Consider the following 27,190-nt stretch of genomic DNA (forward strand, 5'->3'; position numbering starts at 1 on the left):
GCACATGACCCAACACCTGCAAGACCTTCACTGGCTCCTCATTAAGAAGAGAGTTACTTTCAAGCTACTCACCCACGCCTACAAATACCTCCACAACATTGGACCCAAATACCTCAACAAAATAATCTCTTTCCATGCACCCAAAAGAAACCTCCGCTCCGCCAACCTCGCCTTAGCAGTGACCCTGCGCATCCACAGAGCAGGTGGTAGAGCCTTCTCCTACGTTGCAGCCAAAACCTGGAACGGGCTCCCAGTCAACATCAGATGCTCCCCTACCCTGCACACCTTCAGTCAGAGCCTCAAGGCCAGGCTTTTTGGCTGACCTGGAACTGCACCCCCCATCGCCTTGAGACCCTCACTGGTGATTAGCACACTTTAAACCCCCTAATTGATTGATTGATTGATTGATTGAACTATTAAGGGACTGGTCTCTATCGGATATGTTCATTTTGCTGTGAAGACAAGAAACAGATCCATCGAGACGGTGAAGACTAAGGTCCCAATTATGAGTAGCATGGATCACGAAGGGGAGGCTGGAGCAGTTGGTGACAGTATTACCAATTATGTCTGGTAATACCTCCTATGCGCCTTACTTTTACGAGTTTTGTCCACGGAACTGTGACTATCATGCAGTGGACAGTGTTACTGACGTATGCAGTGTTCTGGTTCAAGGCACTTTTCTGCACATAATCTTCACTTGCTTTCAGTTTGTTTAAGAAAATGCAGGTGCTTTTACAGTGTGCACAGGTGCACCTGGTAAAACTAGACCTAGTATCCCATACTCAGTAATTCCTAGGGGGAGGGACACCATGTCAGTTGCAATTGGCAGCAGCTCTGTCTCCCCTTGATACCGCTCCAGCCAACCCATAACTCATAACCCCCTAGATGTTCTTCATCACTAAGGGCATTCCCTTGATTAAAAAGTGACTTCCAGGCGCTGTTTCAGGGCTCTGTCTTCAATATTTGTATGCAACAATAGTACACCTGGAGTGGCGCCCAGGGAGTAGCCCTTAATATAAGACACCCTTTACTTCCGACTATACCAGAAAATGCAGAGAGATACCAGAATTAACAATCCTGGACCTTTCTAGTGAGAGTCGAGGAAGTTCGACCCCTAGGGAAAATGTGAAAAATGGGATAAATAGTACATTTTAAATCACAATTGTTAATGAAATTGGCTAATAAGTTTCAAGGACAGTCTACCAAAGTTGACCTTCCCCACGGGTGTTCATGTAGTCATACCTGCCCTGGATCATTCTGAAAAATGGGACCACATTGTGCGTTTTAAAGACGTATGCAGAAAGTCACCAGATGGTATTGCAAATGCATCATCATTTTGTATCCTCCGGCTCATATACTTGTTTATGGAGGGCTCATAATCACAAAACAAATACTGCACTTGGTAATTACCATGTGTGATAAAGACTGCAGTTTTCCCTGGTTAATATGCGTAGGTCATACCAATCTTAACGGAAATGCTGCGAAAAAGTAAGAACATGAGGATTTAGGTGCAGAAAGCACCAAAATTGGCCTTCAATTCCCAATTTGGTAGGAACTAACTTAGAATTGTAGTTGTTTATTGCGCCCTGATAAACCAAATCCCTTGATATCAATATTTGACTTTCCCACCATGCCCCTGAACAACAGGGGTAGCTGCACATCTCTTCCCCAGTCTCCCTTTCACCTGCTCTGCCCTACCCCTCCAGAAACTGCACAAGACACCTCAAAAAAGTGGGCCTGGGCAGGGGAACTCTACTCCATTTGCAGAGTTTTCTGAGTTTTTCGCACTCCGCGCTCCGCAGAGTTCGCGGAGTTCTGAAAAACTCCACATAACATAGCAGAGCTTTTTCCTCGCTTGCCAACTTACTGTTGGTGAGCGAGGAAAATCCAATGCTAGATAGCTTCTCAGCAAGATTTCTCAAAGCGACAGGGAGCAACCACCCGTGACTGCCCACGACTCGCATTGAGGAAGTTGCTGCTCAAACAGAACTTCTACTTGAGTGGCAGAAAGAAGCAGCGCCCTCTTGTATTACTTGTAATGCCGTTCGAGCTGTTTTTACAGCATGGGACAAACACCTGGTGCTAAAAATCAGTGTGAACGCCGCGAGGTAATGCACTCTGCCAGTCACAGAACTCAGCATAGCTTTGCAGAGTTTGTTTGGCACTGCGCGAAGTTAACTCCTCAAACTCCGCCCAGGCCTACAAAAAGGCCCGTGAACCCATTTAAGACCTTCTCAAAGCAAGTGATAAATGGATTCGGATTTGGGACTTTTCTTTTCCTCGCCATGAAAATGGTCCCAGTATTTCTGCATCTACGTGTTAGTCTCATTACAAGGAAAATAACTTGTAATCCCTGCCTTTAGATGCAGGGATATCAGCTGGAATTGATGATTCTGGTCCCCAGAATACTGCCCCAAAATATAGAGAACTCGTGATGTGGGCCAAAACAAAGGCAATAGCTGTGCATGCTTTTACCAACACTGAACAGGTGCAGAAATGGCTGGGATCTCCACAAAACGTTGCAAGGGGAAGCAGCAGCGCTCACAGCCCAGCCAGGTCCATGGCTGGTGAATTGCAGATGTGTCCAGTTCTAAAGGGAGAGCGCAAAGTAATATGAGAACAGAAACTTACTTCATATCTTATGGTCCTACATAGACAGGGGCCGTTTAATGTAGGATGGCGGTAAACTCAGTTTGGGTTTCGTCCCTCCCTTTCTAACACTTTTGCTGCTCTTATCCTTCTAATTTTCACCTAGTTGATCTTGGGTTTGATTGCCCTAGATCTCTGTTATTTCCTTTTTGTCCTTTATCCATCCTTTCTTTCTTTCCTATGCATCTATTTCTTTTCTTTTCTTTTGCACACACTCCCAATTCCCTATTTGTTTTGCCCTTCTCATGCCAGACTGGCCAATAAAAGTATTGTCTATTATACAGTGCCACAAAAGAAGGGGACCCAGCCGAATCTGACAGTTGTTACTGAGCTGGATCCGGGGTCCGTTCATTGCACCAGTGGAATATGCTGATTGTGTCCCATTGCAAACTGGAAAACGGAACAAGTTCAAGGGTGTTCACTCTGTGCATACATGAGGATCTATTACGATGGCGGGAGGACAAAGTCCGCCCGCCACCGTAACGGAATGTGGTACCGTCCACCAGGGGTGCGGTGGTCCCGCACCTGCAATTAGGATGCCACCGTGGCAGTGGCATCCCCAGCATTGTGTGCTCACTGCACCACCCGCCACAATGCTGGGAATGCACTTTGTGCATTGGCATGCACAAGGTGACAGGCACCGTGCTGTGCCTGCCACCTTGTACATGTCAATACAGGGGGGTACCATAGGTACCCCCCATATGCACCTCCCACCCCCCAAAAACAATGGGGGCCCTCAACATGCCCCCAAAAGCAAAGACTGCATGCCTTTCCATGGCGGCAACGCCGCCATGGAAAGGCTGATCTCCGCCAATATCCTAATATGGATGGCAGTGTCTCGCAGACATTGCCAGCATATTATACATGTTTTCCGCCCGGTCGACGAGTTGACCGGCGGAAAAGCAGCAGACGGTCTTTCCGTCCGCCGCGGACCCCTCAGCCATTCCTAATATGGTCAGGGGTCTTTCTGGTGTGGATGGCGGGCAGTTTGCCCCCACCGGGCCGGCGGTGGCTACTGCCGGGCCGGCGGGGTATAACCGCCCGCCATCCTAATAGGCCCCATGGTGTCCAGAGCAGCAATCTGCAGGGCCTGAGGGAAACCTCTTATTTCTGTTCCATCTGGACGCAATACAAATGCCTCACCGAATAGACCGTCAGCGTTCCTTTTGTTCTAGTCTCATGGTGGCCATTGAGAAAACAAACTCAGCTTGTTGCTTCACACGTGCTTAAGAGAACAAATATTATTTGGAGCCAGGTGTTTGAATTTCTCAAGCCCTGTATATAGGAGTTATGCATGCTCTTAAAGAATGCCAGATACATCTGTCTATAGGAGAAATTACGTATTAACCATTTATAAAACACTTACTAATAGGTGTTTGTTATATCCTGCTAATGTTAATACAATGCCATTCTACCACAAGTGGAATGTTAAGGTGATGATGCTGTCAGAATGTTGGGGATCTGTCAGAGAAGTCACAGTTGACTGGGCTGAGCTGCCTGCTGGCTGCTCCTGGTGGGGTCTTACTCTGGTCTTGTACTGGTCTCCCTCTGATCCTCATCTGGTCCTGTTCTTATCTACCTGTGATCTTGTACCATCTTCTAATAAATCTACTTGAATCATCACAACAGAGTGGACCTGATTACTACAGTTTTTTGGCGACGATCCTTAAAGAACCTACAACTGTCATCTCTTCAAGGATTTCAAGCAACTTCTGTCACCTCAAGCAACTTAAAAAATACAACAGTATCCAGCAACTCAACTCAAGTTATCAACTGGCATCCTGACCCCACCAGTGACCTCCCATCGGTCGCCCACTAGTAGTCTGCCAGTTGTTCCTGTGAGGAAAAGCGCATGGGGAGATCTACTTCTGCAGTTGCCCATTCAGTCTTGGGCGTCTACTCTCCAGAGCTATTAATAAGCGTCTTTTGCTGTGCCTTCGGTGAGGGTAAGCTTGTCAGTCACTAACGTCTGCACTGTCTGGAAGAAGTGTGTTTCTGACTCTAATCTGCATAGCCTGCCGTCTGCACTGTCTGGAAGAAGTGTGTCCCTGGCTCTAATCGGCGTAACCTGCTATTTATCAATGTCTGCACTCTGGGGAGGAAGAGTGCTGCTTGCTACCTCTACGTGTACTGCGCTTTCAATGAGTGTTAGCCTTCTTACTTTGACATTCAGAGCTTTGTGTGCCATTTCCTCCTGTTTCTGCCATGGGCCCCATCATTGAGAGTGTGTTTCCTGTCATTCTCGGCAGAAGGAGTGGATAATCATCTACTTTTGGGACAATTTTCTGTTTAGGGGCAGCATTTGCAATTATTGCTGTTTTCCTCATCTTTGTCTTTTTATTCAAGACGCCAGTGTTTTAAGGGTCCCAGTCGTAGCGAGGTGTTGGGAGATTTTTGTTTTTTATTTCGGATACTTCTGGGGTTTGGCACGGAGACATGGCAGTTTGTTTCGTTGCCATTCAAAATCTAAACGAGCCTCCTGACACGCGCACACTTTCATCGCGCGCAGCCTCCTCTCACCTCTGTTCCCTCCGTGATGTCTCTCCTGCCTTCACCTGGGGTCCCGCGCTGTTCCTTTCTGTGACGTTTCCTTCGTGTCATCATTGCTGCCTGTCAACTTTCACAGCATGGTGATGCCGGGAGCCATCCGGCGCGGCGTCACTGTGCGTGCCGCCATTTTGTGGTTGGTGGCTAATTTGGTTTTCAGTGCAATATGCCTATGGGTTCAACGCGAGCATTGCCAACCACGTTTTTTTTTTATATATATATGAACTTTATTGTTCATTTCACTAGAGATAAATGCTGGCTTACAGACAACCGTCTTGTACTTCGTGTCAACATTGAAAGATGTCGAGTGCATCCTCCGATTTATTAGTTTTTTTTTTCCATGTCACCGGACATTTGACACCTGCTTATGTTTTGTAGTCCGGAGTCATCCCATCGAGGTCAGAGAACACTCGCATCAAGGTTATGACACTTTTATTTGTTTTTCTGCTGCGTTGGAAAAGCTTTTAATTTTTCTAATATTACAATGTCATCTAGTGGCCATTTATCTCATGTGCAGCAGCATTTTCTAATTTTCAGTTTGAACACTTGGTGGTCTGTTTCGTTTTCAGCATAGCAAATGGTGTCTATGTCTGAGGACACTTTTCTTCATTTCTCTGCCGTGTTTATTGTTTTATGACTACTATGGCATGTCTCCATGAACTGTCACGATCTGTTCTACGCTTGTCTATTATTTAGTAGACAGGCACACCAATTTACAAGTCAGCCTGTTTGTTTCCCATTGGTGTTTCTGCATCTTTGGGCATGACTCGGGTGAGAGATCGCTCACCGGTGTGTGTCACAGTTCTATGGTTTTACGTTTTATTTCAAATGCTTTTGCATGATTGCTTACGTCTCAATTCTGTTTTTGGACTCTAGTTATTCACCCCGTAGGTACATACCGTCAGGGTACACGTCGTATTTAGTCCATTGTTGACTGTTTGCATGCCATTTGTCTCCCAACATTGGGATCGCAATGGGTTTTAGTCCCATTTGCCAGCAATGGGTTTAAGTCCCATTTACTCTCTGTACACATAATTCTCATGTGTTTAGTTCGCTTGTCTTTTTACTCTACATAGGGTGTATTTTTTTTTTGTGTGCACAACTCGTTTCTCCCTCCTGGGAGCTATGCAAGGGTGTAGCCCATTTGCTTAAATTCACAGTCTAGTTTACCCTACACAGGGTGTACATTATGGGCCTTAGTCCCATCTGTTTGTTGTACGTTTATACAATTTTCACAGGTGCACTATTCTGTTTCCCTCTCACAGAGGATCCATGCAAAGGTGCGGGTTCCCACCCAAACTCTGTCAGTTCTACCCTTTTATAGGGATCACATGCAAAGGTTACAGTCCTTTTGCATTACCAGGGGTTCTTACCCAAACATTCCTTTCATTGATTGGAATATGTCATGAGTACCTACTCATATGTGCTACATTACTTCAGTGCACTGTGTGGCTTTTCCACACAAAGTTTGTTTTTACACTTATATGTGTATGGGAAGCTTTCCCAGTTTGGTGCACAAGTCATCTCTTTCTCAAGAGATCAGTCGTGGGTTCTCACCCATGCAGTTTAGTTCACATACTTAGCTTAAGCTTATACCTTATTTCAATGCTTTTCATGTTTTCATTGCTAAGTATGTTCTGTTGACATTATATTTTATTGCTGTTTTTGCACTGTTATCTTTGCATTACAATTTTGTCATTGCTTTAAGATAGTGGTGTTTAGATGGGGAATTATCCTTATGTTTTTTCCTCATTTTTCTTGTTTCTTTCTTCTTTACTGTTTCCTTCTGAGTACTTCTTCTCGTGTCTCCTGTGGATTCTGGACTTTCTTTTGTTTTTCTGCCGTGTTATCTTCCACTGCGTTTGTCGCTATCTGTTGCCCTGTGTTCTTTTCGTTTTCCATTTTCAGCCTCCATTTCATTCCTGTTCTGGCCAGTGGGTATGTTTTGGGGCAGTCTGTTGCGTTTTCTTTTATCCTTTTCTCTTACGTTGTTGTTTTTTTTTCTTCTTTGCTGTTGTGTAAGAAGGGAGGATGGTTTCTATGTTTGATTCTTCTGTTTGATTCTTCTCTGTTTCTTAATTTCTCTCTGTTGCTTTTCTCTATGGTTGTTCTCAAACTGCTTTTCTCATGATCGTTGTTCTTCTTGTTTTTGTATTATCACTTTGCTTTCACTTTCTCAGGTTTTTCTTTTCAGTTTCTAGTTTTTTTGTTTTCCGTAGGAGAAAGGGGGATATGTTATATCCTGCTAATGTTAATACAATGCCATTCTACCACAAGTGGAATGTTAAGGTGATGATGCTGTCAGAATGTTGGGGATCTGTCAGAGAAGTCACAGTTGACTGGGCTGAGCTGCCTGCTGGCTGCTCCTGGTGGGGTCTTACTCTGGTCTTGTACTGGTCTCCCTCTGATCCTCATCTGGTCCTGTTCTTATCTACCTGTGATCTTGTACCATCTTCTAATAAATCTACTTGAATCATCACAACAGAGTGGACCTGATTACTACAGTGTTTTGTTACTACCCAAAGGAATTATTTTTAACAACTTTGGAATAATGTGAAAAACATTAATGTTCAAAATGTATGTCATGCAGTTCCCTGGTTCATAATTCACTATGCTATATTACAAGGAGTTTAACTCATGTGACCTGCAGAAAACACAAGGATCTGTGCAACAAAAGCATCTACATAAAATATGCATCTATATAAAACACATATGTTACCTGCTTATTATGTGATGCACCTTGAAGCATGCGCATTAACTATGTAAGCTATTTTGTGAGTCAAACCTGTGACTAGACTTTGTGTAACCCTCTCTAGCAAAAGCTTTGCCCTCCAGAGTTATCCTACTGCTATTGTACTCTGGGACCTGCTGGCTACACACATATCTCTAAAGCAAGTGCCTTAATCCCATCAGATATATCAAAATGCAGCCTGTTTGTGACCAATGAAGTACACCTGAACAGTTATACTATCACATTTTTCCTTGTCAATTTCGTTGGGGCAGATTTGTTAGAAAACAATTAAGTTGACTGTCAGACTCATCTCCTCACGTCTTCGTCCTTCATGACTCCACAACTTGAACCTCAGTTTATGAGATCCTGAAGTATTTTTTCCATTTACAGCATTACTATTATATTTTATTTCTTTATGATATTTTACGATAGTGAAATTAAAATATGTACCTGCAGCCTCTTGCAAACACCTCTACTGATATTCCATATGATTCACCTAATAAACAAATAAAATATTTTATTTTACATCAGAGTTCATGGTTGTAGAATACAGATTATAATAATGCAAGATGTCAGATATGGGACTGGGTGGATGGATGGATGGATGGATTGATAGCTGAATTGACGCAGGATCAGATGGGTGTATGAAGGGACAAATGGCTGGGTTGGTGGATGGATAGAGGTTTGGGGCAGAGAATGAGATGCAGAGAGATAGAAGTGAAGAGGGTGAGAGATACAGAGAGTGAGAGAAAGATAGATGTAAAGCAAAAAGAAAGATCAAGGGAAAGGGAAATAATACAGACAAAGAGAACCAGGGAGTATGAGGAAAGGAATCGAGAAAGAGGTGGGGAAAGAAATGCAGAGAAAAAGAGGAAAAAACTGTAACGTGAAGAGAAAACAAGAGGCACTGCGAAGAGACCGTTAGTAAGAGAAAAATAGGGAGAAAGCCAGGGAAACTGTTGGCCTGACATTTTTGCAAGCCCAGTGTGACAGATAGATCACAGATGTTGCATTTCTGGGGCCCAATCGTGTAAAAATAAAGCCTTCAATGCAGACCTCTCTGAAACATAATCTGTTTATGAGCCCCTCCACACTTACATGGGGCCTACTCCAACATGTTAGTCTTTTGCTCCAGTTCTGTGTGTAACCTGGATGCTTAGTGACTAGAGGGCCAGGAGAAATGTTTTTCTCTGCTGCCCCTGTCAACCAGCAGAAAAAAACAAGCAGTAAGGGTGTAACTTTATTTTCTCTCAATGCAAAATAAAGTAGTCGGAGCTGCTTATTTTAGAACAGTTAAGTTGACATGGGGGCCTCCATAGTCAAGGGAATGCATGGGGGACCTTCACACTGCTAGGCTTGCAGCACCGTGTTTTATGCCCCTGTTTCTTAATAATCCTTTTGCGCCTTCTCAAAGCACTACCCACACACCTGCGAGTAACACCAAATGTCCTCTCCCTTCTAGAAGATACTTCTAAAACCCCTCCCACATCTACTGTGCAGGACTCTACTCAGATTCCATATTCCATTATATTCTGTATTTACAGCATTGCAAAAAAGCTGGATAACCTTAAGTGGCTCAGGGTATTTGTTGTGCTTGTACCCCAAATATGGACTCCTGAGTCTCACCATATCACCCAACTACACCTATGTGGCTTTAACAGCCTGTCTCTGATCAAATGTCACCAATCTCTCCAACATCTTGCACACTTCTGTCTCGCTCCCTTCTCTACCGCCAGCACCACCCTTGTTCACTTTGCTTCTTTTCTATTTACCCATGATGGGCACATAAGCAGGTTGACCTTTCAATTTCTACAAAAAATCAAAAGGTATTTTCCTGTAGTAGAATAAGGCATCATAAGGGTCACCTTGATTTTCTCCTTCAGCTCTACTTGCCAATGCTTTACAATGTTCACAAAGGCGATTTCTGGCCAACTATAAAACATGTCCAATGCAACAGTTATGTATTTGTTCATGCCAGACAACATGATTTGGCCCATTATTTTCAAAGCAATGTCCGTTCATTAACCCTTGTTAGAAGTTTCACAACCATTGATTAGATCCTACACTTTAAAATGTTGGCACTGCGCAGACTCTCCATGCAGTCCCTGACCGTCATTTTTAGCAATAGTTCCATTCCCTGATGCAGTACATAACTCTTAAGCTCTCCTTGGTCTTCATGATTCCTAGTTGTCACCCATCCTCATTACCAGTGAAATACGTACTCATTCCAGGCTATAGTAGAGGAATAATGCTGTAGATTTATTTATTTTATTTATTATTGCATTTGTATGGCGCGACAGCTACCCAAGAAAGGTTTCCCGGCGCCTGAACGGACTGAGGACAAAGTAGTAGAGGCAAGAGTGAAAGTTACTGGTTGAACAGATCTGCAAAAACTAATGTAGTTAGTTTCTTTGCGGATAGGAGGAGGAAGAGTGTTCCAGAGGGTGGGGCCAAGATAAGAAAAGGACCTTCCACCCATCCTGGCAAGTTTGAAACGTGGGACCGTAAATTTTCCAAGAGTTGAGGAGCGAAGCTGGCGATTCGGGACATAGGGGCAGACGAGAGACTTCAGATAGGGTGGTGCTGAGCCCCATTTGATCTTACACATAAAGCTCAGAGCTTTGAACTTTATGCGGTTTCCCACTCGGAGCCAGTGAAGATCATGGAGATAGCCAGAGATATGAGTAGCTCTGGGAACTCTGCATAGTAGTCCAGCTGCAGAGTTCTGCACCAGCTGCAGTCTACGGGTCACAACCTTGTTAGCAACCTAACAAAAGGACATTACTGTAGTCCAGACGTGAGGTTATAAGGGCATGGACCATTTGGGTGGCTAAAGGTAGCATCCAAATGTTTTACGAAGCCATTTTAGGATGGTAAAACATATGGCCGTAACCCTGACGGCTTGGTGATGTCAGGATAGAGGATCATCAATATGGACGCCAAGGTTACGAACATGGCTCGACGGCTGCGGGAGGGCACCCGTCTCGATAGGCCAATGTAGTGGGCCCCAGAGGTCCTTTTGTTTTCCCAGGATTAGGACCTCGGTTTTGTCACCGTTAAGTTTCAGATGGTGTTGGTTCATCCAAGTAGCGATACTCCTGAGGCCCAGTTGTAAGCCAGATGTAGAGTTGGGGTCTGTGTGAGAGAGAGAAAAGATGATCTGAGAGTCGTTTGCATAGGAAAAGAGAGTAAGGCCAGCTTGTTCAGCGATGTCCGCTAAAGGCCTAACATAAAGGTTGAAAAGCAGTGGACTGAGTATGGAACCCTGGGGTACCCTGTGAGGTGAAGGGTGGATGTTAGAGCTATCAGTAGCAGAAAAGATCTGAAATGTACGGCCATCCAGAAAGGAGATAATCCAATCCAGGGCAGAACCACCGATACCCAAGGATCTCAGAGTTTTGATTAGTGTAGGGTGAGAAATAGTGTCGAACGCCGCGCTGAGATCAAGTAAAATGAGCGCAACAGTCCCCACCATCAAGATGCTGGCGGAGCCTCTCTGTGACTCCTAGCAATGTAGTTTCTGTGGAAAAATTGGTTCTAAACCCGGATTGGGAAGGGTGGAGAATTTTGTTCGATTCAACAAACTGGGAGAAATGGAAGTGAATATGGCTCTCCAGAATTAGAGAAAACTGTCAGAAGGGAGATTGGACGGTAGTTGGAGAGAACGGTGGGATCGGCAGTGGGCTTTTTCAGAAGAGGGGTCACCATGGCGTGTTTCTATTGAGCTGGAACTGCAGATTCATGTAGGGAAGATTTTAAAACATTTAAGATAACGTGCATGTGGGGGAGATCAAGTTGTTTAAGTATAGAGGGAGGTAAAGGGTCATTGGGAGAACCAGACTTTACTTTGTTTAATATGATCGTTAACGCATCCATGTTGAGATGTGGCCAGGAGTCAAGAAGAGGGGCCGTGATGACCTGAACTGTGCAGAGTTCATCAAGAGACGGATCTACCAAGCAGGGGGGGGGAGCCCTTTGAGTAGTGGTTGATGGTAATAACTGTATGGGGTTACTTAAATGAGGACTATTTAACTGAGTGTTGGTGATCTCAAGATGACTCTTCTCTATCTTATGCATAAAGAAGTGAGCAAGATCTTCACACTGGCATTTGTTCAGAGGGGGGGGAATTGCTAAGGTCTCCGATCCAGCAAGCTGTTTAACTAGGCCAAAAAGTGTCTTAGAGCAATTGGCAGCAGCTGTAATGGCATTAGAAACAAAGCGAGCCTTAGTGGATTTACAGAGGTTATGGTAGAATTTTTTAGATTTAATATAAGCAATTTTAAGATCAGGCGCATAGTCTCTCCTCCATTTACGTTCAAGTGCTTTGCATCTAGATTTTTCAGCTTTTAAAGTTTCATTAAACCATGGGGATGGAGGGCCGTGGTTGGTAAGTTTTTTCTTTGTCGGGGGAAGACAGGAATCAATAGCACAAGATAGCCAACTATGTACATTTTTGGAGAATAAATCCACATTGGAAACAGATAGGGGAGCGGTCGAGCGAAGATCATGGTTAAGAGCGTTCAAGTCAAGTTTTTTCCACTCTCTTTTAGATGTCTTGAGGGAAGGGAACAGGGAAGTAGAGGTGAGAGGGATCGAGATGTTGAACCTCGATAAGAAGTGATTGGACCAATGGATGGGCATTGCAGGGGTGCAGTGAACGTCGGGGAGGCTGGAGAAAATGGGGTCGAGAAGGTGGCCTGCTTTGTGTGTGGATCCCGAATTACAGAGGTTGATGTTCATCGCAGCAAGGTCAGAAATGAAGTTGCTACAAATGGAGTTGGAGAGATTGTCCAGATGTAGATTAAGATCCCCAAGCAGTGAAAAGTTGTTAGAATTCATAATCAAAGGGGTGAGGTGGTCCGGCAGCGATGTGACCCAGGGGGTAGGGGGGCCAGGAAGGCGATAAATAAGAAGGCCTGAGAAAGGGAACTTGGGGTTTAGTGTTAACCTAAATAGAGCAGCTTCACAATTTGGGATATCTACTGTATCAAAAATACATTTTAGATTATTTTTGTAAATGATGGCAATACCACCACCAGATGAGGTAATTCTATCTTTCCTAAATACCTAAAACATTTATCCTATACCATGATATGTTTGACATCATTATATTTTTGACATATTTGTAGCCTATAATTCTTTACACAATGTTTTGTCTGAATACAGTGTCATAAATGGAACATTTCATTTCCCAATGTTTTCAGTACTGTTATTTTTCACACATCACGTCCTAGCAGGAAGAGCCAATACTTTAAACCATGACCCATAAGCGGTATTCTAACTGTGAACTAATCTCTGTACCTGAGCACATTGCTTCAGAAGTTATGAGCAGAGAACAGAGAGCAATGAAGGAGATACCCAACTATGTCACCAGCTCAGCCAAATTCTTTCTACCAATCAGTGGGAAATTATAAATGTCACAGCCAGAATGCCCTCAGAGCAAATAAACTCACAAATACAAGACACAGATACAAGAGGCACCAACGTCTCCCTTCCTCTATCTCAAAAACTCATTACCTTAAGCTTAGTCAGTGTTACTGGCAGCAAGAAGTGCTTTCTGACCTAACTGCAATAAAGACTGGTAAAACTACAGATCTTATAGAAGAAATAAATTATCAATAATATAAGTTAAAAGGGTTGTAACAAGTGGCAAAGTATACCATAGAGAAATCATCTTGTTTTAGAGAAGTTTATTTTGAATGCCTCATTGGCTTCTCTGGTAACCAGAGTGCATGCAAAGTGTTTGCTGATGTCACCCTTTCAAGCATACAGCACCATCAAACAGCTGATATCACCTATTCACACATGGAGTAACATTTTCAGCAAAGAATTCCTGAGGTTGACTTTAGCCAAGTCATGTGCTTATTCAACAAGCTACACAAATTTCTAAGATTTCCTGTGCCCCATGAACATCTACTATGTCTTCTTAACGTGATCTGAAACATTGTGTGTTGTTTTGTCACAAATATAACCAGTGGTAAATTTAGTGTAACCTAATGTTCTCCATCCCACTTTAAATACTCAAAGTCAACATGCCCGCCACATAGTGCAGTTCAATTGTGGAACAATATTTGGTTGAAGCAATTTCAAGGATGCGAAAACTGATGAACGAGATGTGAACATTGGCCATTTTCTTGGACCAAATCGGTGCTCAGGGGCCAATGAAAGTTATAACATGAAAATGCAAGTTTATAATAAATATGTTAGGATGTGTAGGACACTGGCTTTCTATATAGTGCACTAAGATGATTTACACTGTGCAGAGAGTCCAGTAAGGCCCAGATTGGTAAACAGAGGCAGAGGTGGATAAATCAATGCTCTATTTGCGGTAGTGTGGGGGAGCAGTTAGGCTTATCAGAGGGCAGTGCTAAGCATTTGTTGTACTCACAGAAGCAATAATTGAGACACACGCTCAGTAATAAATCCAAGACCAATTTTTCAAAGTAACACCAATTTGTATATCCTTTTTCAGACCAATACCTTTGTTCTTCAGTAGGTACTTTATTTTATTTTATTTTAGAGATTTTATATAGTGCTGTCTGGACCCAGAGGTATCAGAGCGCCTTACATGATAGAGCTAGTTACGGTAAAAGATAAATTACCGCATAAAAGAATAACAAAAATATCAGAGCGTACTTTCAAGTTATGAATTTTTGAAGTTGTCAAAATAAATCAATTTTGTGCGCAATTACGCATCATTGTAGGCAATAGGAGAAAATAGGAAAAAGCATAGGAAATCACATAGTGGGTCTTTGAGGTTCACCTTCTGGATTCGGGTAAATAGCAAGGCCAGGTCCAATGTTCCAGCAGCAGAAATTTGGGAGCATTCTCGATTCGTCCAGGAGCAGGGTGCTGAGGTTGTTGATAGCATGCCGAAGAAGGGAGACCATCTGAAGACACACTGCACAATTGGACTTAAAGGTAAGTTTGGGGGGTCCTACTCAAGGGAGCAGGTGATAAAGGCCTCAGGAATACAAGAGCACAGCTGATTGATTATTAACCAGGCCGGGCGGACTAGATGCAGAGCAGTTAGGGCATCGTGCGTTGAGAGGCAGGAAGGTTGCAGAGGTGATTCTAAGACACCTGGGCCACTCATGGAGCAAATTTCAGGGGCCTTGAAGTCTCTTGATGGGTGTTTGTGTCCTGTGTCATTGACGTCTGGATTGTACTCTTTCTTCTCAGTCTTTGGTGCAGGGGGGCCGGTACCCCGGATATTGTTACGGCATGGCTCTGGTAGGTCCTGGTGTCCTCTCAGTTAGAGGGGGGCAGATCTGACCATTTGGAGGGGATGCTTCTCTTTTTGCTTGGACACTGTGTTGGAGTAGCTGGGGATCAGCATATCAGTTACCGGACTTCGCAGTTCGATGCCTGTAGGCTGCAGGAGAGTAGCTCCTCAACTCCAAGGGAGCTTCTCAGCAATTTGCCAAAGGCTGGAGAGTTCCGGCGTTCTTGGAGGCCTCAAAGTTTCAGGATGAGACAGCTCACCACAATTGTTAATTTCTTTAGGCAGCAGGCAAGGTTTGGAGCCAATTTTATGCAGCAACGCTTCAGGTCTCGAGTCAGCAGCTCTTCTTTGTCCTTTTCTTCTCAGTGTCCGTCAAATCTAAAGTTCAGGGTCTAGGAATGCCAGTTAAATACTAACTTTTGGGACGTTAAAGGGGGGGACAGACAGTAGTCAGTGGGCTACCTACCTTTAGGGTGTCTCTACCCCCTAAGTGACCACTTCCTGAGGGAAGGGGAACTGCCCTGACCCTAATTGGCTGATTCTCCTCGAACCAAGATGGAGGAAAATGAAAAGTGGGGTCTACATCGCCTACCTCACCTTAGGGCTGTTCCTGGCTGAAAAGGGACCCACCTCCTAATTTACCTAATATTCCCGCTTGTCTTCCCACCAAATGTGGAGCAGGAAAAGGGGGCTGGCATCTTCCACTAGCTCGAGCTGTAGTTGAGCTGCAGTTGTATGCTTACCTGTGAGCACTATAATATGTGGAAGATTCTGGGTTTCATTTTGGAAAGTCCCTGGGCTTACTGGAGGAGCATAAGGAGGTCAGGCATTCCCCCAGTCAGATTTGTGGATTATTGAATTCCTGAGAGCTGGATGGGACACTAACTTGAGGAAGAAAGAGCCAGACTCTTCGGTACACCTCGAAGGGTGCTCTTTGATTATGAGAGAGGTCACTGGAGAGGCACTTGGGCACATCTTATGAGGAAGATGGAACTGGTAAGAGAATCATAGAATCATAAAGTAATGGGGTGGGCCCCTGCGTGACTTTTTGATGCACATATCACTGTAGCTGAAATTCAGGTGTGAACCTCTAGTCACTCCCATGGTCTGTGTTGTGGGGTTATCAGATTGGAAGTCTCTCCTGCCATGACAGGCCACTTTCTGGAGGAAGGGCAGGATAGAGGAGTGGGCACATCAAAAGGAAACAGACTTCCAACACAAATCTCAAAGACTCAGTCACTAAGTCAGATTTTGCGCTCAAAATAGAGTATAAGAAGGGGAGCTCAAGGCCCCCAACATTTTAAACTGCCAAGCAGCTAATCAAGCTGTGTGTTGAGGAGCTCTTGCCGTGGTCCTTGGTGCCCCAGCACAAACTGCCAAAAAGGAAATGGATGTTTCCGACCACCTTATGGGTAGTCGCATCCAAATTGTGAGGTCGGAACCGTCGACCTAGGGTCGAGCGGTTCCAGACCGATACGATGTTGAACTTTAATATTAGCAAATATACTGTTCCCACTACAGTATACGCAACAGTAGGGAAAGCGTTGCACATCGAAGGGGTAACATTTACTATTCCCACTCCAGTGTGGACAACAGTAGGGAAAGCGTTAAACACCAGAGGGGTAACATTTCCTATTTCCACTCCAGTAAGTACAACAGTAGGGAAAGCATTGGACTCTGGAGGAGTAAACTTTACTATTCCCACTACAGTGTGTGTAACACTAGGGAAAGCATTTTACTCAGGAGGGGTAAAATGTATTATTCCTACTCCAGTCTGTGCAACAGTAGGAAAAGTGTTGGACTCAGGAGGGATAAAATTTACTATTCCCACTTCCGTCTGTGCAACAGTGGGGAAAACGTTAGACCCAGGAAGGGTAACATTTTCTATTGCCACTCCAGTGTGTGCAACAGTAGGAAAAGTGTTGGACTTAGGAGGGGCATAATTTACTATTCCCACACCAGTCAGTTTAACAGTAGGAAAAGCGTTGGACTCAGGAGGGGTAAAATTTACTATTCACACTCCAGTAGTTGCAACAGTAGGGAAAGTGCTGGACTCAGGAGGGGCAGAATTGACTTTTCCCACTGCAGTCGGTGTAACAGTAGGGAAAGCATTGGACTCAATGGGAGATACATTTACTGCTCCCACCCCAGTCTGTGCAACATTAGGAAAAGCGTTGAACTCAGGAGGGGTAAAATAAACTATTCCCACTCCAGCCTGTGCAACAGGAGGGCAAGAGTTGGACTCAGGAGGGGTTACATTTACTATTCTTACTCCAGTTGGTGCGAGAGTAGGAAAAGCGTTGGACTCAGGTGGGATGAAATGTTTTATTTCCACTCAAGTCTGTGCAACATTAAGGAAAGCGTTGAACTCGGGAGTGGTAACATTTGTCTTTCCTACTCCAGTCTGTGCAACAGTAGGAAAAGCTTTAGACTCAGGAGGGGTTAAATTTACTATTCTCACTCCAGTCTGTGCAACAGTAGAGAAAGCATTAGACAGCAGGGGTAACATTTACTATTCCCACTCCTTTCACTGTTACAATACAGAGAGAGTACTTCACGCCAAACCAATAACACATTTCAAAAACTCTATTAAATACCCAAAAATATAAAATTTTAATTATAAACATTAAGGGGTCTATTAGGATGGCGGGCGGATCGCACCTGCTGGGCAGGCGGTAGCCACCGCTGGCCCAGCGGGGGCGATCCACCCATCATCAATACCTGAATGACCCCCCGCCATATTAGTATGGCTGGGGGGCCTGCGGGGGACGGAAAGACTGTCCGCCGCTTCTGCGCCAGACGACTCGATGACCGGGCGGAAAAGGGGCATGATATGGTGGCGGTGTCTGCAAGACACTGCCATCCATATCACGATGCAGGCGTAGAGCAGCCTTTCCATGGCGGTGTTGCCGCCATAAAAAGGAATGCGTTTTTTGCTGTTGGGGGCCTGTTGCAGACCCCCAGATGTTAGGGGGTGGGGGTGCACATGGGGGGTACCTATGGTACCCCCCTACATTGGCATGGACAAGGTAGCAGGCACCGCGTGGTGCCTGTCACCTTGTGCATGCCAATGCACAACGTGCATCCACAGCATTGTGGCGGGCGGTGCTGTGAGCACCGCCTGCCACAATGTTGTGGATGGAGGATGCCACCGCCACGGTGGCGGTGGCATCCTAATGGCCATAGCAGGATCGCCACACCTCTGTCGGACAGTCCTGTTCACCGTACGGTAATAGGCCCCTAAACGTCTAAATACATTTTTTAGGACAGGCATGGAGTATTAGGTGGAACGTTCTCTCAAGAATGGCATAGTTTTAATTCAAACAAGGGCGTGACACATTTTTGTCTCAATCCCAAATCCGTGTGGCTAAATATAAGACCAATTTTTATGCACAAGCACTTTACCTGTTACTTCTTGCTACTATGTTAGGAAGAATCTTAAGGTTTTCAGCATACTAACGATTTGTTAATAAGATGACGTGCTAACTGTTTTTATCTTGCTTTTATTGTAGATTCACATTTGATACATTAATTGCTTATTTGTCCCTGTTGCATTGTTTTTGAACCATTTGAATATGACAAATGTATTATTACACCAAGGGCCCAATTGACTATTATGTTGTGTTGCCCGTTCATACAAGCTTAAGATGTTACACATTTGTATCCTTCCTTTTAAGAAAATGTATCCTTTATTTATAGCTTTTATGACATTTTCTGTTGAATAAAGCTTATACAAGAACAACAATAAAAAAAATCAATAAATAAATAAAAAAATAATTAATGATCGCTTAAATAACTCCCCATCATATTTCTCTACTAAGTAAACAGCACTCTTCTAAAATATAACTTAACAAGTATGATGATTTCACAATTAATGTAATTATCAATTAAATTATTATTACTAAAGTTCCAATTATCAATAAATGTATTCTTAATTACCTTTCTTCCCTGTATCCCTAGGAACACAACTAAAAATATAAATTAAAATGTATAATAATTATACAATTTACATATATTTACTGGTTAAACAATTAATAATAAACAACTAATAATTAATAAATTATACATGTTCAACCTTACAAACCGTAAACTCGCACCGGAAATATAATTTTAGAAAATCTTTGAATTGCACATTTTACAGAACTAATTATCAATTAAATAATTATTAATAAATAAAATGAGTAATTAATTAATTTTAATGAATTTACTTACCACCATGTTGTACCTCTAAAAAACCCACAACCCGCACATCAAAACATAATTTAAAAAATACATTAATTACACAATTTACTTAATTCATTATCGATTACATTATAAATAATTTAAATTCATTAATAATTCATTATAATTAATTTAGTTTCCACCCTGTACGCCTATAAACCCCACAACCCACACCTAAAAGATAACTTAAAAAATAATTTATTTAAACAAATTACATAATTATCACTAAATAATTAATAATTAAAAAATAATTAATAACTAATTGCAATTAATTTACTTCCCATTCTGTACCTCTTTAAGCCCCACAATCCACACCTAAAATATAACTAAAAATAATTAATAGATTACACAATTTAGATAATTAATTATCAGTTGAATAATTATTAATAATTACAAATTAATTAATAATTAATTATTGGCTCTAAAAATGACATTAAACAATTAAATTAAATTTAAAAACAACTACAAATTTGCAAACTATATTACAAAATATTAACAATAGTTATACAAACAATTAATAACATATACAAATTATATACTACAATACATATACATATTGAAAAAATTATATTGTTAACATCGATATTTTTGCAACGATATTAACAGCATTGATATTTTTAACATCGATATTACTATTGATAAAATAATCGATATTCTTGTCGATATTCCGGCATCACGATATTTGTGGATATTTTTTACTCGTTCTTTTCTCCGAATACCAAATAGCACCTAGCGCCACAGCTCAGGAGTGACTGGCGGAAGAGAGAAATACACGGTAAGCCATAAACTCCCCTATTAAAATGTCGACATGTATTAAAGCACGCAAATGCATAAGATGCACAGTAGATTGTCGGTTTCTTCAGACATTACTTGCCACTTTTTGTTGCATTGGGTTCATTTACTATTTTATCTAAAATTCCAATATTTTGGGGTTAAGTTCTTGACAGTGCGGTTCATAATTGTTTTCTTGCAGAGATTTTGATGATGATAATTGAGAGAAATGTATAACTGTACATCAGACATAAATGAGGTGCGCTGGTGTTACGTTAATCATGCATATGTTCCGCACAGCCCCCACTACTCATTTAGGATCTGACCTTACCGAACTCCTTGTAAGGTGATCATAACAGTTTGTGTAGTACTTTCCATGAGCGGTGGGGGTCTGAGGTGAAGGGGTTATCTCACTTCCTTAAATGCCAGTGCCTCTTTCCTGAGCTGCTTATTGTTTTTGTTCCAGACTTCGCCCTGATGAACTTAACCCTGTTGTTTTAAATTATATGACGGAAACCATGGAGTTGACTATTTCGGAAATTATCAATGTCCTAATAAACAACAGGCCGTCCTCCATCATGGCGTCCTACTGCCTGCTGCTGAAGAAGCTCTTGAAATATCAAAAAGACACCAAATTCCTGAAGGTAAGCGAGTTGTTATATTCTCATGGTCCGCTGTGTTGCTGTATGCTATGATACAGAGATATACGGTCAAAAAGTACAATTGCTTGGGATTTGTAACCAGAAAGATCTGTGATCTGGTTCCTAGAAAATATTTGAGTAGGACAGTCCAAGGACTTTGGCATCCCAGGTAAAGGAACATTTTGACAACCGTTCCTGCCAGAACAGAACAATCTATGGGCCATATTATCAAGAATGGCGATAACATTATAGTCGCTTTAGCGACAGGAAACTGCCACTAAAGCGGTGATAAGGGGCTTGATAATATGCCCTAGAGAATTCCAATAGAAGCCCAGGTTCTGGTGTGAAGGACATCAAACCTGGGCTTCTATTGGAATTCTCTAGGGCATATTATCAAGCCCCTTATTGCTGCTTTAGCGGCAGTTTCCTGCCCCTAAAGCGGTGATAATGTTATCGCCGTTCTTGATAATATGGCCCTTAGCCGCTTGTAGCAGTTGTTTGGAGCCACCTCCTGATGGTGTACTGTATGACACCTTATTTTGCCTGCCTTAGTTTCACCCTTGCAATTGAATGCATGTTTGAGCTGCACGCAAGCCAATGTTCCACCAGGTTTATTGATGTATATTCATTTGCTGGGCGCTCACATGGAAATTAGGCCTCTTAAGAGTGCTGAGGGAACTGAGGAGAGTGGAAGACATTTGGTAAAATCAGTGGGGGTGCATTAGCAGATTATAACATAAGCGTCTTTCTAACCTCTCTAAATAAACTTCTGTCAGTCTTGCGCAGCAGTACATTTGGTCAGGGCAGCAGGACAGCGGTGCTCCTGCGGTCACTTATATGCCAGGTGTTGAAAGACCTAGCATGGAAGTTCCAAGGTTGGTGGAAGGTTGTGTATTGACAGGTCCCTTGGTGAACCACCAAGTCCCCCACGGTAGTCAAGACACATAGGCGGTAAGAAATGACCGTTAAGGTTGGAAAATATAGAGGAATCACAGGCACGTTTGATGTTGGGTAGTAGTATACTGAAATAGGCACTGTCAGGGTTGTGACCAGATTGTACCGGTAGAGCCTCATAGCCTTCAACGTAATAGATGCCTAACATTATTGCAACCTATACCTGAATGGAGCATTGGCCATGTCTCGGGATTTTGTAGTGCTAGATGAGTTTGCAGCATAGAAGGGCTTGGACAAAATATGCAAGAAACCATGCTGATTAAATGAGCAGATAAATACCCAATATGGGGAGGAGACTGTCAGGAATGCAATATTGCACAGGTGGGAAGCAATAATTTATCCAGAGGCTATGCCTGTAACCTTCCTGGAAGATTGCTAAGGTAATTAGACACGGACAAGTGGCCCACAGACTGGGTAAAAAATAACCAATACAAGCTATTTTATTTGGGATAATCCTATTTGCATAGGTTTCTCACTGGGAGAGGCAGTTGATACTTCTGGAGTGGCCTCAACCAGAACCAGACTGGTACTCAAGTTTCCCCTAGACCAAAGGAGAGTTGGAACCTATCTCTCTTAGATAGACATTCACGTAGCTGGTGTTCAATTGTTCAGTACGGACACGGTCTGGCTTGAGGTGAGTGTACTAACTCATCCCAGATTTATTCTTTAAGACCTCTTTGAAAGAGGGTAACCAGAATCAGCTCAACCCACGTGGTCTCTGCTGTCAGCTGGTGAAGATGGATGATATAAGATAGGACACCTTGATTGCTATGCTGGATGTCACATAGGGCTTCCTCTGCAGAAAACTCAAGACTGGGCCTCTCAAACATTCATTTGAACCTGGTTAGAATTTTTAAATAGTATGATAAACATGGATCTTCTGTGACTACTAAAGGGGTCGTCCAGGGTAATGCTGGGCAAGATAAGACACTAATCAAATATCCCACCTTTGCCTTTTCTTGTGAAAATTGAGCTGGGTGGAAGGCAAAATAAACTGTCAATGAGTCCAAAAACACCTTCAGTTTACTTGGACCGCCAAGAAGTATGGCATAGTTAAAGATACTTCGGGGACATTTAAAACTCTGGCAGCAAGAACTTGATGCAAGGTTAAGTTTTCCTCATGAAGTTGCTGAACTGTCTTGACTAAGGTTTAAGCTGGACCAATCTGCACCGCCTGATCGGCTTCGGTAGCGTCTGACTCAGGACCAATATTTTGACCTTTTAGAAGATGGACACTCACTGAGCAACCTACAAGTCCAGGTTGTCCGCGTAGCCAAGGTTTTAACAGCCTTTGGGCCTGATTTGGATCTTGAGGAACAGGTTATTTCGTCACAATGGTGATGAATATCCCATCCCCCAAAATATAAATTCCATTATATATAATGGAATTTATATTTTGGAGGACGGGATATCTGTCACCGTTGTGATAGAGTAACTTAACCGCCAAGATCTAAATCAGGCCCTTGGTCAACCAGAGGTAAGGGTGACCCCTTCCAGTAGCCACAATGAGTCTGACACCTGAAAGTGCCTAAGCAGAAAGTGACTTCTAGAAGGAATTCCAAGGAGGAAAAAGCCTTAGGGCAAAAAACCTCCTGATGGCAGGAATTTCACAGATAGGTGGTAACCAGAAAAGGACCCCAGAAGGTGGAGGAAGACAGGAGAAGCAGGAAACAAATTGAAGAGAATCACTTCAGAAAACCTGGAAGCAATAGAAGAGAGGAAACAAATCTATAGGAACAAAGAAGTGTTGCGACAAAAGGAACAGAAAGGAAAAGGGCCTTTAATACTGTAAAAGCAGGAAATAGATCACAGGAAGGTAAAATCCACCATGATGGATTGGGAAAATGTGTTAAAGGGATGGACAGCTTCCGTTTTGGATTGAGCTATTCACTGGTCCAGAATTCTTCCCTAGAGGATTCTGGGAAGAAGAACCAGGTAGAACATGGAGATGCTGGCAGCTTTCTCTCAAATACCCCCTCCCCAGGAGAAGAATGGGTGCACAGGAGATGGCACCAGGAGGCCAGCTTCGGCAAGGTCAGTTTGCAGCTGGGAAGGTCAGTTTGCAGCTGGGAAACCAGTGGCCTCTCCCCCACCATCCTTGTGCCAGGGTCCCACTCACCTGGGAGCAACACAGGAGTTATCGCTAGACCGGACATCAGTGCAACTGATGAAGATTTGTCTATTTTAGACAACATTATAAGGCCAAACAGTGTCAAAAAGCTTATATTATAATGCACACCCTTGTGATATAGATGTCTGACACCATAATATGTGACTGATAACCATTGCCTAACACCATTCATTACTTTCACAAACAGATACTAGCCGCAAGCCCTAGACTTTAACCAAACTGATAAAATGACGAGCCATTAATAATAGTTGCTATCGCTTTAGCAGATAGTTAAGTACCACTAGAGAATTATTCACAAAGCCTTATAGAATGTGTACCCGGTGACCGCATTCAGGAGATCCAAATGCAGAACAAAGGTATAACAATCAGAATTTGGGACAGGGTTATATGCCGTATTTTCTATGGAATATCTTGGTTGGTTGGTCTAAGCGGCTTACCTTCATAGAAGAAGTTTGTCATTGATGTGTTGAAGAGAAGCACTAAGACTAGAAATAAAACTGTTTGGTTTCATTGGCTCAGTGTGCACATATCAAAGTTATAGTCTCATTCATTGACACTTTACAGCATTTAAGAACCTAAAACTTTCACATATCTCCATGAAAATCTAGGCACTTGTAACCACAGATATTTTACTCTCAAGAATTCCATGCCTTCTTATATTGTGAAATAAAAACCCTTAGATTACGAGTGGGATTCATAAAATAAAGTGATGGCACACAAATCATCACTTTTCCCTTTCACACTTCTACAGGAAAACACTTGTGCATTCCCATAAACATATTTCTTCAAAAATCAAACTAATGCATTTAAAATACATAAAAATATCCAAAAACATATATTTCAGGTGCCCCAAATCACCTTTTTTTATACAAACGATGTGCGAAGAGAGCATTTGTAGAACACAATTTTGTCCACTGTTTCCTTTTTATCAAAGCACAGGATATATTTCAAGAACATTTCAAGGGATTTTCACCAGAAATATTTACATCCTCAAAGATGTAAAATGTTGACAATTGCTCAGCACAGAGACTGCATGCAGACTTACTTACACTTTGCAGATAAGTGATGCAAACCAGTGCAAAGTATACAATTGGGGTTCACATTCCAGGCAAAACAAGTTTTTTTCTCTAGAAAGTAGCCCTAAAGTAATGCAAAGTGCCGCTATGCGCTACTTTACAACAATGGTGCATACCATGGTTTGTACATGGCTGTACAGCACACATACAATGTTGGAAAAGTGTTAAACTGTGCCTAAACATAGTACTTTTTAATGGAAGAGTTCCATTCCAATACAAAATCTTTGCTACACATCCCACATTAACCCTTGCACTAGTATGCAAAGGTACATGTAATGCATAAGGCAGGTTCAAAGAGCACCAGTGTGGGGGAGAGAAAAACAGCGTCATTTCTTAGTAGATATGGTACTCTTCTGTTTCGACCATTTCACAAAATGCAGCACAGCAAATGTGGTTGCACCGCTGCAACACGTGAAATGTTAGTCAATTCACCTCTAATTTGAAAATGTGTACTTTATGGCCTTTAGTTCTCCATCAAAGACCAAAGCAACAGGGCCTATGTAGTGCATTACAAAGTGCTTATGTTTCAACTAATTTGTCTTAAAATGCCGTAATACCTGGCTGATGGAATGGCCAGCACAGGAGACTTACGAAATTATATCCACATAAATAATGAAATTGTCCCCACAGCAGGATGACACATATGCAATGCATCATTATATTTTGAACATCAGGTCGGTTGCCATTAAGGGGCCGATTCCGATCCGGGTCAGAAAACTGTCCGACCGAGCCGGATCCGGAGTGTTTTCCGACCGAGCCGGAGTCCTGCAGTCTGACCGAGCGAGTACGATGCGGCCGTATGCTGTCGGACTCCCATAGAAGTCAATGGGAGCCGGTCGTACGACACGTACATGGGCTCCCATTGACTGAATGGGTACATCTCGCACAAGGGCGCCCCCTACAGTGGGTACGCGTCGGTGCCATCTGCACCGTACATGCCTGTGTTGGGGGGAATCTTGGGTCTCCCCCTGTGTCCGAGTCGTAGGGCTGCGGGTGAGAGGGGGTCCGACACGGACCCCCAAAGGCAACTTCCCGGACGTTTTGCGAGCCGGACACTCCGGCTCGCACCGGCTGTCCTACGTGTGCATCGTACTGGCTCGGTCGTAAAACGCATCCATTGCACGCCATGGTTAGTTTACGGCCGAGACGTACGGAGCGGTTCGGACCCGGAAATGACTCGGTTGGCAAATTTCACGTAGCTCGCATCGTACTTGCTCGCTCGTACAGCTGTATGAGTCGGGCAGAAAACACGCGTACGGCTTGTAGTTTTTCTGGCCGGATCGCGTTCGGTGCCCTTCCGACCCGGATCGGAATCGGCCCCTAAATGTTAACAAAATCAGTCCTATAAATAAATTGTCCAACAGAAAGCCATAAGATTCTCATCGCAGTTATTATAATTTTTGGTGCACATATTCTCAGAACACTACTTTTCCCATAGCTTCCCCACAGTCGGCTATGCAATGTGCCACACCTGCATATAGACAACTTCTCCACACCGCTACAAAATGGTCCCATCTGCTCACTAAATTGGTCCCACAACAGATTAAGAAACATCTGCCATGTCTTCCCTCCTCTGGAATTGGAAGGCAAAGGGCATGATTGTAGCTCATCTGAGGTTGGCACTCAAGGGCCTTGAAATGTTCCTCTCTGCTTAGTTCAATGTCCAGTGAGAAACAGTGAGACATATGGTGTAAACGGTGTAAACCCTCTTAGTCTGCTCCCATGACGTAATCTTCCAGCTACCTTCAACTAGTGCTTAGTAGCCCATTTTTAAAAGGCGAGTTTTACGTAAGGGCACATGATTTGGTGTAGTAGCGGTATACTAAAGGCAACTCAACTAGTGTTGCTCCAGTCTTTCACTAATGCCTTTCCTTAAATTTCCAGACTCATTCCAAATATGATATGCAGGTCACTTTCCTATGTGTCCTGTACGATTGCATCAAAACTAAGAGCTCAATTTAATCTTATGAACTTCACACTTTATTGGGCTATTGCATTCATTCATCTTTCAGATCTGAGGCTATTCTCTCAGAGACTCATTTAGGAAAACTGTTGCATCGCTGCCTGAAAGCAGTGATGAAATAGTTTTCACTGTGCCCTCCTTCCAACAGGATGGATGTACCGTATTTAATGTATGGCAATCCTTGCCGCAAGGAGTTACAGATATGTCAATATTTCTGACGTATCTGTAGGCGCAAAAGTGGCGAATTGCTGGGGTGTGTCTGAAAACAGACGCAACTCCAG

The 27,190-nt window shown here is 43.1% G+C and overlaps 1 protein-coding gene across 1 annotated transcript in view; it reads left to right on the top strand.

The window, feature by feature from the left end:
- Window positions 1–27,190, top strand: part of LOC146817555 (uncharacterized) — a 414,447-nt gene that overhangs the window by 326,114 nt on the left and 61,143 nt on the right. The window contains exon 7 of the mRNA XM_085609212.1: window positions 20,611–20,788. Coding sequence (XP_085465338.1) covers window positions 20,611–20,788 — 178 coding nt within the window. The remainder of the gene's footprint in view (window positions 1–20,610; window positions 20,789–27,190) is intronic.

The sequence above is a fragment of the Triturus cristatus genome, chromosome 6, assembly GCF_964204655.1.
Source record: "Triturus cristatus chromosome 6, aTriCri1.1, whole genome shotgun sequence".
NCBI lineage: Eukaryota > Metazoa > Chordata > Amphibia > Caudata > Salamandridae > Triturus > Triturus cristatus.